General features: G+C 49.4%; 1 protein-coding gene across 1 annotated transcript in view; it reads left to right on the forward strand.

The window, feature by feature from the left end:
- The window catches only part of CUBN (cubilin), a 162,792-nt gene extending 149,808 nt beyond the window's left edge, over positions 1-12,984 (forward strand). The window contains exons 60-67 of the mRNA XM_054390004.1: positions 3,153-3,358; positions 4,145-4,307; positions 5,605-5,813; positions 6,346-6,493; positions 6,608-6,789; positions 7,794-7,959; positions 11,624-11,859; positions 12,877-12,984. Coding sequence (XP_054245979.1) covers positions 3,153-3,358; positions 4,145-4,307; positions 5,605-5,813; positions 6,346-6,493; positions 6,608-6,789; positions 7,794-7,959; positions 11,624-11,859; positions 12,877-12,984 — 1,418 coding nt within the window. The remainder of the gene's footprint in view (positions 1-3,152; positions 3,359-4,144; positions 4,308-5,604; positions 5,814-6,345; positions 6,494-6,607; positions 6,790-7,793; positions 7,960-11,623; positions 11,860-12,876) is intronic.
- Positions 12,985-13,236: the final 252 nt, after the last annotated feature.

Below are 13,236 nucleotides of genomic sequence, written 5' to 3' on the forward strand. Positions count from 1 at the left end.
CTGTCAGTAGCTCCTATGTTGTTTAAAGGTCATTCAGATATGGTCCTTTGGGATATGGTTTAGGGGTGAACCTTGTAGAGCAGGGTCAATGGTTGGGCTTGATGATCCCAGGGGGCTTTTCCAACCTGAATGATTCTGTGATTCATTGCCTCCATCAGCAGAAGTAATTCATTGCACTGATTGAATGCAAATAAAGCCAGCACCTGCTGTAGGTGGCACCTGGTGCCGTACTGATGGCAGCAGGCAAGGCCTGTTGGATGCAAAAGGACTCTGGAGGGAAGGGATCCATCCAGAGGGACCTGGACAGGCTGGAGAGGTGGGCACAAGCCAACCTCATGAGGTTCAACAAGACCAAGTGCAGGGTTCTGCATCTGGGTCGAGGCAATCCCAAGCACAACTACAGGCTGGGCAGGGACTGGCTGGAGATCAGCCCTGAGGAGAGGGACTTGGGGGTGCTGGTGGAGGAGAAGCTCAACAGGAGCCAGCAGTGAGCACTTGCAGCCAAGCAAGAGAAAGCAACAGAAAGCCAAGCAGAGCCTGGGCTGCATCAGGAGAAGCGTGGCCAGCAGGTCAAGGGAGGTGATTCTCCCCCTCTACTGAGCTCTGGTGAGACCCCACCTGGAGTACTGCATCCAGTTCTGGAGCCTCTATTACAAGAGGGATATGGACATGCTGGAAGGTGTCCAGAGAAGGGCCACCAGGATGAGCAGAGGGCTGGAGCTGCTCTCCTATGAGAACAGACTGAGAGAGTTGGGGCTGTTCAGTCTGGAGAAGAGAAGGCTCCGAGGCGACCTTCTTGTGGCCTTCCAGTATCTGAAGGGGGCTACAAGAAAGCTGGGGAGGGACTTTTTAGGCTATCAGGTAGTGATAGGACTGGGGGGTTGATGGAACAAAGTTGGAAGTGGAGAGATTCAGACTGGATGTGAGGAAGAAGTTCTTCCCCATGAGAGTGGTGAGAGCCTGGAATGGGTTGTCCAGGGAGGTGGTTGAGGTCCCATCCCTGGAGGTGTTTAAGGCCAGGCTGGATGAGGCTCTGGCCAGCCTGCTGTAGTGTGAGGTGGCCCTGCCCATGGCAGGGGGGTTGGAACTGGGTGATCCTTGTGGTCCCTTCCAACCCTGACTGATTCTATGATTCTGTGATTCTGACTTCATTAACAGCTGTGGCAGTTTTAGACTGAAGCCTAGGAAATTTTCCACAGATCTTGAGTAGAAGTTGGTAGAATGTAACTAAATTTCCCTTGGATGTAAAGGGAAAGTAATGATGAGGTCTAACTAACCCCATTGGTCTGATAACTAACATAAAGTTAGTTGCACAAACTATTCTTTCTCTTGCTTTGCTCTGGCTCTAGCTGATACCAGCTGGTGGCTTTTGCTTGGCTGTTGCAGACCTTGGCTGTGTTCTTCTTGTGGCTAAGTAACTAACAGCTACTCTCTGCTCTTCTTTTTCCTCTTTTCCCTTGTACAGGGGGAAGGCAGAAGAAAGGGGGAAGCTGTTGGCAACCCCTGGATTTGTCCTTGGTCCTTGTGTTGTTTATAAATTGTAAATAGATGTAAATACTGTAGATTTTGTACATATTCATTGCATTTTCTATTTCTAGATTTTAGTTTGCTTGTAAAGACAGCTTCATTCTCTTCCATCCCAATCTGGGCTGGGCTGGCAATTGTATTTTGGGGAGTAGTTCTCCAAATTACTTAGGGGGGATAATTTCAACCCACCACAATAGCCCACAACATTCAACTTGAATCTAGCAACTCCTGACTTTCTCACCTTGTAACAACTTTGTTTTGTTCATTCTTAGCCATAGGAAAAGCTCAAATCTCACATCCTTAGGGTTGTGGTGTTAAGCAAACTTCTTTGCAGGGTGGGGTTTCCTGGTCAGTGGAGCAGGATGACATTTAGCCTGAGTCACTCTGGGTTAACCACTGCAGCTTTGCAAGACAGAGCTCCTTCCAGCCTGGGGTTACTGGTGCAATCCTGATACTTGGATGCTGGTTCCTCACCAGAATGATCTTTGTAATACTGCAGCTCAAGCAGGGCAGAGTTTTCTGAGGCTGGAAGCACATCAGTGTGTCAAGGTCAAGTCGCTGTGTGGCAGCCAAACAGGCACGTTTTGCACAGGCAGATGAAATTCTGAACCTCTGCTCATGTTGCTCAGCCACAGCTGTAGCTCCCCTAAAAGGGTTTGCTGTGGGAGACAGCAGGCTGCTTGTAGCCACCACTTTGCTCTCTGCAGCTTACAAACTCTCTGACTCAAAAGCAAAAGCATGAGCCATGCTTTATCTGAATTCCCAGCTAAGTAAGTGGCCAGGAGACCCCACAGAGACTGGGGAATGAGGCATAAAGTAAATCAATTGATCAGAATTGCTAGCTCAGTCCAGCCTCTGGAAATCAAATGAAAAAGAAAAAAAAAATCTCCTTTCCTATAGTATGTGATCCTTGCTTCTTTGTAAATCCAGCAGGGTTCTGATCTTCCAGCCACCACGTCTCTACAAAAGTAATTTCTTTGGCTGTGACTGAAAACAGAGCAGGGTTCAAAATTTCACAGTGAGAAGGCATGGGAAGGGCCTTAGCCCTGCCTGTGGGACCCAGATGCAAAGCAGCCTGGTTTTCAGAGGGGCTGCAAGCTCCCACCATGCAGAACACTTCCAGAAGTAATTCCCTTTAGCCAGATTGCTGAAGATGAGTCAGGGTCCCCAGGCTAGGCTGCCAAACTCACCCCCCTTGCACAATCTCCTGTGGCCAGAAGCAGCAATTCCATTTGTAGCCAGTTTTCCAGACAGCAGCCCAGTGCCCTCTGCTGCCCAAATCCTCCTGCCAGCAGCTGAGGGTGGCAGCAGGACACTGGCCTACCTCATCTCTGTCCGCTGTCTTCTCACAGCTGCTTCTGAACAATCTCTTGCTGCATTTCCCAGATGGGTGCTGAATTTCTGTTCAACAGCAGCCAGGAGCTTTCCTTAATTTACTCTCCCAAAGCTAACTGTGATTGGTGTCTGCCCCACGCTGCTTAGTGCTGACAGCCACTAATCACTCAGGTTGGCCTTGTGAGGCAGCCAGCCACATGCTGTAGCAGAATAAAAAGCTGCTGGCTTGGCATTAAAGACCTGGAGATTAAGTTAATGCCAGGAACTGTTCTCACCAACTTCTTCAACAGGACCTCAGGATGGCTGCGGTGGTTACCTGACAGATTCAGCCGGTAGCTTTGGCTCTCCAGTCTCCAATGTGACCAGAAGATATGTGAAAAATGTAGACTGTGTGTGGATCATAAGTGCACCTGTGAACAGGCTGATCAACCTCACCTTCACTTCATTTGTGCTGGAAGCAGCATCTGCTGGAACTTGCAGATTTGATTATATCAAAGTAAGGTAGCTGCATGTGCCAACGAGAAAATGCCAGGCAGACACAGTCCAGCAGCCTCTCCAGGAGCCTCAAACTGAATTAATACAAACAAGAAATTGCTTGATACCATTAATATTTGTTGGTTGGGTTGGGTGGCTGCTCCAGATGACATCCTGCCTCTTGGGAAACCAACAAGAGTTTAAACACTGTTCTGATGTGCTTTTACCTATCTACATGAGAATTTCTTTGCCAGAATAGACACAAACCAAACCTCAAGCACAGCGAAAGCAGCCATGCAGGTTCATTGGCACAGAGAAGTGCTTCCAAGGACTCTCATTTATAACATGTAGAATAAATAAGTCTTGGCTGCTCAGTGCTCACCTTTCTAGGAGATGAGCAGCCAAAGGATAGAGCAGCAGAATGCTGCTAAACATGTCCACCAAGGAGTGTTACAGAGCCTGCTGAGCATTAGAGATGCTCAACAAAACTAGGAATGAATTCTGCACTTTGGTGGCTAAAATCAGTCTTTCCCGTTGAAAAGCACACTGAGATTGCACATAAACAGAAATCAGAATGCCAAATGAAAACTGAATGAATTTTGGGTAGATTTGCTGAGATGGGACCAAAATATCCCCTAATGACATCTGCAGTGTCCAACAGAATTAGTTCACGTGGCAGTGGGCACCCTGCTAAAGCAACAGGGTTCAAGTAAAAGTGGTTGTGATGTGAGGAGAGCTCAGAGAAGTTTATTTCTATGTGTTTGTGGTGCCTAAACTCTTAGTGACTTAAATGCTTTTCTTCTTTCAGCTTTATGATGGAGGAGATGAAAATGCCAACTTAGTTGGCACGTTCTGTGGCTCTGCAGTGCCAGCTCCTTTTCTGTCCACCCATAACTCCCTGACTGTGAAATTTAGCACAGACAGCTCTGTGGAAAGGGAGGGTTTCAATGCCACCTACAGCACAGTGCCTCGTGAGTATGCAGGTCACAAAATCAGACAATGGGGTGGGTTGGATGGGACCTTGAAGAGCATCCAGTTCCAACCCCCTCCCACCAGCAACACCTCCCACCAACCCAGGTTGCTCAAGGCCTCATCCAGCCTGGCCTCGAACTCCTCTGGGTAGGGGACATCCACAGCCCCTCTGGATAACCCATTCCAGTGTCTCACCATCCTCACAGTGAAGAATTTCTCCCTTACATCTAATCTAAATCTATCCTCTTTCAGTTTAAAACTCTAACCCTTCATTCTGTCACTACACTCCAGCTCTCCTGGAGTCCCTCTGTAAGTACAGGAAGGCTGCTCCAAGGGCTCCCTGCAGCCTCCTCTTCTCATCCCAGTTCTCCCAGCCTCTCCTCAAAGGAGTGGTTCTCCAGCTCCTTGATCATCTTTGTGGCCTCCCTGGACCCACTCATGTAGATCGGTGTCTGTCTTACTCTGGGAGCCCAAGAGCTGAATGCAGTGCTCCAGTTGGGTTCTCAGCAGAGCAGAGCAAGGGGGCAGAATGCCCTCCCTCCACCTGCTGCCCACATTACTGGGGATGCAGCTCAGGACATGGCTAGGTCTGGGCTCTGAGTGCAATTTGCCTGCTTCTCCTCATCCAGCACCTCCCAGTCCTTCTCCTCTGTGCTCCCCAACCTGAATTTGTGCTTGGGATTGCCCCAGCCCAGGTGCAGGACCTTGCACTTGGCCTTGTTGAACCTCATGAGATTTGCACAGCCTCTCCAGGTCCCTCTGGATGGATGCCCTCCCTCCAGTGTGCCGAGATCACCACACAGCTTGATGCTGTTGGCAGGCTTGCTGAGGATGCCTCAGTCTCACTGGCTAGTGCCAGTGCCATTGCCAAGCACTGAGGCACACCACTGGTCACTGCTGTGCACTCTAGCTGTGTGCATGTGTGCTGTTGTGTATTTAAAGAACAAACCATCAGCATTTGTCCCAGGGCTGAGCAGGGGCAGGCAGCCCTCAGTACTGCACCTCTAGGCAAGATTAGAAGCAGCACTGCTAGAGCACAGAGCAGTTGTCTGTGGCCCTGGCTGGCTGACAGTCAGGAGTGCAGAGCAGGGACACTTGGGGGCTGTGCACAAACCTGCTGATGGTTCAGGGAGCAGTTACCTGTTCCATGACATGCAGGGACACAGCACTAGCATGTGTTTCACTTAACTCTTGGGTTTCCTGTAGAGCCCTCGTGTAAACACGAAAGAATGTTGCCCACAGGAGTTTTTCCCAGCTAGAAAGTTTCTCTGATGCCTCTGTTGCTGCCTTCCACAGGACCCTGTGGAGGAATATACAATGCAACTTCTGCATCCCTGACTGCGACATCTCCCAACTTCCCAAATGAGTATCCTCCATTTACTCTCTGCACATGGGTCATCGATGCCCCTCCACAACAGCAGGTCAGGGTGGTGGTAGAAGCCTTCCACCTCCATCCCAGCCAGGACTGCTCTCAGAACTACCTAGAGTTCCAGGATTCACCAACAGTAAGAAATTTAATGCTGATACCATTCACACTCAGTTCCCTTGACCCTTTGTAAAGAGAGGAGAAATCCACCAGTTGGTAAGAGATTAGTTGGAGGTAGTGCCAGAGGGGCACATCCAACATGTTACACACCATGATCCAGAGGTGTGTTACCTGTGCTACTTCACACCCAGGAAATATTGCCCAACAGCAAGTTTGTGTCCACTCAGTGTCCTGCCTCCCCCAAGAACCACAGTACAAATTAATAGCCATGCCAAGAAGAGTGCTTATGCAAAGCTATCAGAAAATGAGCTTGTCTGTGTTCCTTGTGTTGCGTTGTTCTAAACCTTCTTTCATTGGCTCTTTTGGTGTAAAATACCTGTTATATCCATTTGGTTCTCAAATTTATTGAACAGGAAATGTTGGGTGAGCTCCGTGGGAGCTTCAAAGTGTGATTGCTGAACTGGTATAGAAAGTGTTGAGACATTTGTTCACCTCAGGCTCAGTAAGTAGAAAACCACCATTAATAACTTGTGGCTTGTATTGAGTTCCAGCACAGCCAAGGACCAGCCCACAGGTTCTGTGGCTCTGAGGCTTTCCCAGTCCCTGAGTTTTACTCTCAGGACCGCACTGCCATCGTGACTTTCAGGTCAGATGAATACATGATTAACAATGGGGTCAGGTTCACCTATCAGGCCACAGGTAAGCTTGAAAAATGGCTACAAAAGCTACCTCCCCTCCCCTTTGTCCTTGCCTTGCAGTGAAAAGCAGCACAGAGCTCTGCAGTGCTGACATGCTTCTGCTTTCTGTCCCAAGGCTGCAGCAGAGAGTACCATCAGCCCTTTGGTTACCTGAAGAGCCCTGGCTGGCCTGGCCCTCACCCCAATAACATGGACTGTGCCATTGTCCTGCGGGCTCCCCTCAACCACAGCATTTCCCTCTTCTTCCATGCTTTCAGCCTGGAGGACAGCAGCCAGTGCTCACGGGATTTCCTGGAGGTACCAAGCAAGCAAACACACCTCGTGGGCTTGTGCCCAAACCTGTCCAGTTCAGAGGGATTCTAAGCTGAGCTGACAGCAGGGACTGAGTCATTGCTACAGTTTTGTGGTGAAAGCTGCTCAGGTGTTGTAGTGAGAGCTTGAACAACACACACCACAGTCAGTCCAGACTCAAGGAGTGAGCAGTGTCATTGTCAGCTACCTCATCTGTACCTTTGTTGCTGTCACCCAGAGCAAGCCTGCAGAGTTGGCATCTGATATCAGCATCTGTGCAGGAACAGCAAGCCATAGATCTGAGTGCTTCCAGTCCAGCAGTAGATTCTATCTGCTTGATATTTTTCTTTAAAAGATATTTTTTCCCTAACAAAGGCATTTTTTCTTGGAAAAAAAAAAAAAAAGTGGTAAGGAGTGTAGGATACATGTAAAGGTACTTTGTGTCAATATCCTCCTACACAGTTCTCCTTCCATCCTTTCATGCTGGGGAAAGTTTCCCTATTGACAGACCAGAAGACAAAAATCAGATGCATGTGGCAAAGTCATTATTTACTTCTCCCTTCATATCCTCTTTACAGTCTCAAGCAGCAGAACAAAATCAGATTAAATCTGAGCTGTGTAATATGCTTTCCTTAATGTGATCAGGGCACAGAGTGGTCTGTAAGGTAAATGACTGCTCTTTTCATCTGCTTATGAAGAGCAGAACATGGCCTTGCATTACAAAAGCACATTTTAGCTACAGTGAAGTAATTTATTCAGTCAGGAGATGTCCCCCACCATACAGCCTAGCTCCCTGTTTCTGATGATGCTTGTTCTGTGCCATTACTTAGCAAGCTCAGACAGACTGGTTAGAGGTCTCCTTTTCCCTCTGTGTAAGAATACATAGCAGGGAGAACTGCAGTGACAGTGAAGGAATGTGTGGAATGACTACAGAGTTTGTGTCTCTGCAGCTGCACAGCTGTGTAGGTGGCACAGAGGTGCAATGCTGGTGGTGTTTTTGTGCCCTGAAGGTCAGGAACGGGAGTGATGCGCAGTCACCGCTGCTGGGAAGGTTCTGTGGAAGCACTGTGCCCAGTCCCATCTTCCCCCGCAGTCCTGTGCTCTACCTGCGTTTCAAGAGTGACTTTGCAGGGGCTCGGGATGGCTACGAAATTACCTGGACTTCATCTGCCAGTGGTAAGGCCACTCAGCCATGGCACACAGGGAAAATACAGAGAGGTGGAATTCAGCCTGCTCACTTCAGGCCCTGCCTCATCAGCACTTCGGAGCTTCCCAAGCACCCACAGTCATAGAATCATGGGATTGTTTTGATTGGAAAAGCCCTATGAGATCATTGAGCCCAAACATCAACCTACAACCAGCATGGCCATTAAACCTTGTCCTGCAGTGCCATGCTCACAAGTTTCTTGAACACCCTGTTTAGTCACTCAAGAGAGGTAGTTTTTCCCTCAAGACCAGTGGGGTGGAGCCCATTTTCACAGAACTAAGTCACAGAATGTTAGGGGCTAGAAGGGACCTCCAGAAATCATCCAGTCCAATCCCCTGCCAGAGCAGGGGTGCACAGGGCAGATCACACAGGAACACATCCAAGCAGGTTTTTAATATCTGCAGAGAGGGAGACTCCCCAACCCCCCTGGGCAGCCTGTTCCAGGGCTCTCTCACCCTCACAGGGAAAAAATTCTTCCGTTTCCACGGAACTTCCTATGCCTCAGCTCCACCCCTGCCCCTTGTGCTGGCATTATGTATCAGTGTGAGAGCTAAAATCCCCTCCACTGACAATAACCAGGATAGCTCAGTCTGGAAGCAAATGCAAGCTGTATTTACAAGCAGATCTACAATCTCTGATGAAATGCAATGAATATGTTCAAATAGACACAATTCACAACATTTACAAATATATACAATCAACAGAAAAGCACAACCAAGCTCCCATTGCTTCCCCCCAAAGGGGACCTTTCCCAAGGGGCCTCTCTCCCAGGGCCCTCCCTCCCAGACCCTCCTGGCAGAAAGCAGAGAAGTTAAGAAGCAGAGAGGCTGTTAACTTAGCTTGCCAAGGTCAGTGTGTTATCTTCAGCCAGAAAAGAAGAAGCAGCAGCAGCCAGACAGCCCAGCAAGGAAGCCAAGAGCTCAGACCCTGACTGCCCAACTTTGTTTTGAGTAGTGGTTCTTGATCGTTTCTCTCTCTCCAATGGAAGTGTTTAGAACAATCATTATTTTGCTTTCTCACACCCAATAGTGACTTATTTACATTCTTTAGCTTTCTCTGCTTGAACTTTGCAAAGAAAAATTAAAAAGACAGTTTCAAACCATCACACATTGGGCATCACCCAGCAGAGCCTGGCTCCAGCCTCTGGGCACTCACCCTGCACATCTTTATCAGCAGCAATGAGGCCACCCTCAGGCTCCTCCTCTCCAAGTTACAGAGCCCTCAGCTCCCTCAGGCTCTCCTCATAAAGAAGATGTTCCACTGCCTGCAGCATCTTTGTGACTCTGTGCTGGACTCTCTCAAGCAGTTCCCTGATGCCCTTCTTGACCTGAGGGGCGCAGAACTGGACACAATATTCCAGATGTGGCCTCAGCAGAGCAGAGCAGAGGGACAGGAGAACCTTTCTGAGGTGGAAGTCATTCTCTCTCTCTACCATTGACTTTGGCTACCTCAGAGGTTGTAGTCCACTTAGGATGAAGATCTGCCTCTCACTGAGAGGTCATTAACAGTCAGAAATATCTACCTTGGAATGCACTGAGTGGTGGTGGTGTTGACTCAGCCTATTCCATTCATAGTCCAGTTGTGATATGCCCTTGGTTCTAGGCACTGCTAAGCCTGAAGAGGACTGAAATTTGCCCAGGAAAGTAACTTGACTGTCATGCTGTGTGGTGGATGTGTCTTCTGTAAATGGTTATGGCAGTAGCTGGGGAATGATTTGTTCATGACATTAAGTTCTTGGAGGTAGGAACGCTCATGGCCAGCTGAAAAAGCATTGCAGAACAACCTTTCAGGAGTTAGTGGTCTGGTGATGAAAAGGCAGATGAAGTTCAGTGCAGGAAAGTGTTGGTGGAGCACAGGGACAGAGGAAGACAATCCTAACCTGACTTACAAAAATGTGGGCTCTGAGTTGGCTTTTAGTGCTCAGAAACAAAATGTTGAAGGTAAAATAGTTTAATGAAAACAAAAGCTCAGTGCTTAGTCAAATAGGCCAGCAGAGTGCTGGGAGCTGCGGAGAAGGAGGAGTCCAATCAGTCACTGCATGGATCCACTGTTCACACACAGGCTGTGTGGTGTGCACAGGGCTGCTTTCCTCCTCGTGTAGCCAAGGGCTCAGCAGAAAAGCCAGCTTCTGGATGAGGCGTGCTGAGGCTTTTTAACCACTGATGGCTATAAAACGGAGCATACTGGATGATAAATGATGGACAACTTTCATTGCCTTCTCCCACAGAAGAGCTAGAGGCTGTCAGATAAACTCAGACCCTGGAAGGTTCAAGCAAACGAAACAGTTGTTCACAGTAGCAGTTAAACTGTGGAGTTTCTTTCAGGGCTTGACAAGTGCATTTGAGGGCTACGTGAACAAGCACTGGAAGGTATCTGACCGAGGCTATTAAATACAAAGATGCCATCTCTGGGAGCTGTGAGATGAAAATTCTTGGAGACTGTGATAGGAACCTGGGGCATAATCTGCACATGCTTACTCTTGCCATTTCTCCCAGGGCATTTTTCTGACCACTGCTGGAGATTGAATGTTGGTGTAAATGGCCTTTAGTTCACGTAATATGACTATATCCTCTGAGCTGCTCTCTGTTTGTCCATCACATGAGGATTCACTTCTTTGTATTCCAAAGAATAGCCAAAGAGAGAATTTGTCTCCAGTTGAATAGTTAGGAACTGAACTGACCGAAGGAGTTTTGAGGGGTCTGATCTTTAATATCCAGTGATATTCCAATGCCCACTACATATTCCGATGCCCACTGCATATTCCAATACCCATTGAATATTCCAATACCCACCTCATATTCCAATACCCACTGCATATTCCAATACCCACTGTATATTCCAATGCCCACTCTATGTTCTCCTCAGACTGCTGAAGCTAGAGCCTCAGTTTGTCTCTTACTGCAGTGACATCCAGGCTCATTGTTCCAGCTCCCACTAGCTCTGCTTTTCAGTGCTACTACTAATACTCTACTAAGTTGCTACACCATGTAGTATCTGGTGAAGCTAAGCCTTCGATGGCATCCTGGCTGGGATTAGAAATGCTGTGTCCAGCAGGAACAAGGAGGTGATTGTCTCCCTGTGCTCAGCTCTGGTGAAGCCACACCTTGAATATTGTGTCCAGTTTGGGGCACCTCAATACAAGAGAGATGTGGAGGTGCTGGAGCCAGTGCAGGGGGGGGGCAAGGAAGCTGGGAAGGGCCTGGAGAATAAATCTGATGAAGAGTAACTGAAGGAGCTGGGGATGGGTAGTTTGGAGAAGAGGAGGCTGAGGGGAGGCCTCATTGCTCTCTACAGCTACCTGAAAGGAGGTTGCGGAGAGGTTGCTGCTGGTCTCTCCTCACAGGTAATTAGTGAGAGAACAAGAGGGAATGGCCCCAAGCTGCAGCAGGTCAGGGTTAGACTGGAGAGGAGAAAAGATTTGTTCCCAGCAAGAGTGGTCAGACATTGGCCCAGGGAGGTGGTGGAGTCCCCAAGCCTGGAGGTGTTTAAAGGTGGTTTGGATGTGGTGCTTGGGCATGTTGTTTAGGGGTGAGCCTTGTAGAGTAGGGTCAGTGGTTGGACTTGGTGACCCCAGGGGTCCTGTCCATCCTGAATGTTTCTGTGGTTCTAAGCTCATGCAGAGTCTGTTTGCAGAGTGTGGAGGGAGGCTGTACGGCAGCAGGGGCTCCTTCACCAGCCCTAGGTACCCAGCCACGTACCACAACCACACCGACTGCCAGTGGGACATCACCGTGCCCCAGGGCCAGACCCTGACACTCCGCTTTGATTTCATCAGCATTGACGACCCAGGGGACTGCAGCAGCAACTACCTGATGCTGTACGACGGGCCCGACAGCAGCAGCCCGCCTGCAGGGCCCTTCTGTGGCACGGTAGGTGTGGTGCTGCCACCCTCCCGCCCGCAGGCACTCGGCACCGCTTCGCACTCCAGGCTGCCTTCCCGTCCTGGCACAAAGTACACAGAGCTGAGGGAAACAACAGAGAGCAGGCTGTGAGCTTGAAGAGCTTCCAATGCAGACCCGACAGAGACATCGAGTGGGAGGCAGACCTGACAGTGACATCTAGCGGCGAGCAGACCTGACAGTGACATTGAGCAGAATGGAGACCTGACAGTGACATCTAGCGGAGAACAGACCTGACAGTGACATCGAGCAGAATGCAGACCTGACAGTGACATCTAGCGGCGAGCAGACCTGACAGTGACATTGAGCAGAATGGAGACCTGACAGTGACGTCTAGCAGAGAACAGACCTGACAGTGACATCGAGCAGAATGCAGACCTGACAGTGACATCTAGCGGAGAACAGACCTGACAGTGACATCTAGCGGCGAGCAGACCTGACAGTGACATTGAGCAGAATGGAGAGCAGACCTGACAGTGACATCTAGCGGAGAACAGACCTGACAGTGACATCGAGCAGAACGCAGACCTGACAGTGACATCTAGTGGAGAGCAGACCTGACAGTGACATCTAGCAGAGAGCAGACCTGACAGTGACATTGAGCGGAATGGAGACCTGACAGTGACATCGAGCAGAACGCAGACCTGACAGAGACATCTAGCGGAGAACAGACCGGACAGTGACATTGAGCGGAATGGAGACCTGACAGTGACATCGAGCAGAATGCAGACCTGACAGTGACATCGAGCGGCGAGCAGACCTGACAGTGACATCGAGTGGGAGGCTCCGAGCTCTTGAGCTCAGTCCTCAGTGTGACTGCAGGCTGAGTGATAACCTGCGGGAGAACCACGACTGCAGTGTCTGGTACAGATCTGAGGTCCTTCCCACCTTCCCCAGTCTGTGCCTCAGCTTTAGCTTGCTCTCTGGCTTTGCCAAAGGACCTGGGTCTGCTGTACAGCTTTGCATCTCTCTTGCCTTCCCTTTCAGGACACAGACATCGCTCCCTTTACCGCCACAGCTCACCAGGTCCACATCAAGTTCCACGCCGAGTATGCAACTCTGCCCTCTGGATTCAGGCTGAGCTGGGCCAGCTAGAAGACTGTGTGAGAATACCGTGGTGCTCCTTGCTATATTGAGAGACTGTAGAGCATACATCAGGTTTGAGCTGTGGTTGGAACTGCAGCCGAAGTACAGCTTTGTAAAAATGCCTGCAAGGGTGGCTGTTCAAAATGGTCATCTTCCACTGGACTGAAATAAACCATCTCCCACCCACCTGGGCAGGGAGTTCTTGATACCTGTGCACACATTTTTATGTTCTTCTACAGAATTCTCCAGTACCTGAAGTGG

Source organism: Indicator indicator, chromosome 20 (assembly GCF_027791375.1).
Source record: "Indicator indicator isolate 239-I01 chromosome 20, UM_Iind_1.1, whole genome shotgun sequence".
Lineage (NCBI taxonomy): Eukaryota > Metazoa > Chordata > Aves > Piciformes > Indicatoridae > Indicator > Indicator indicator.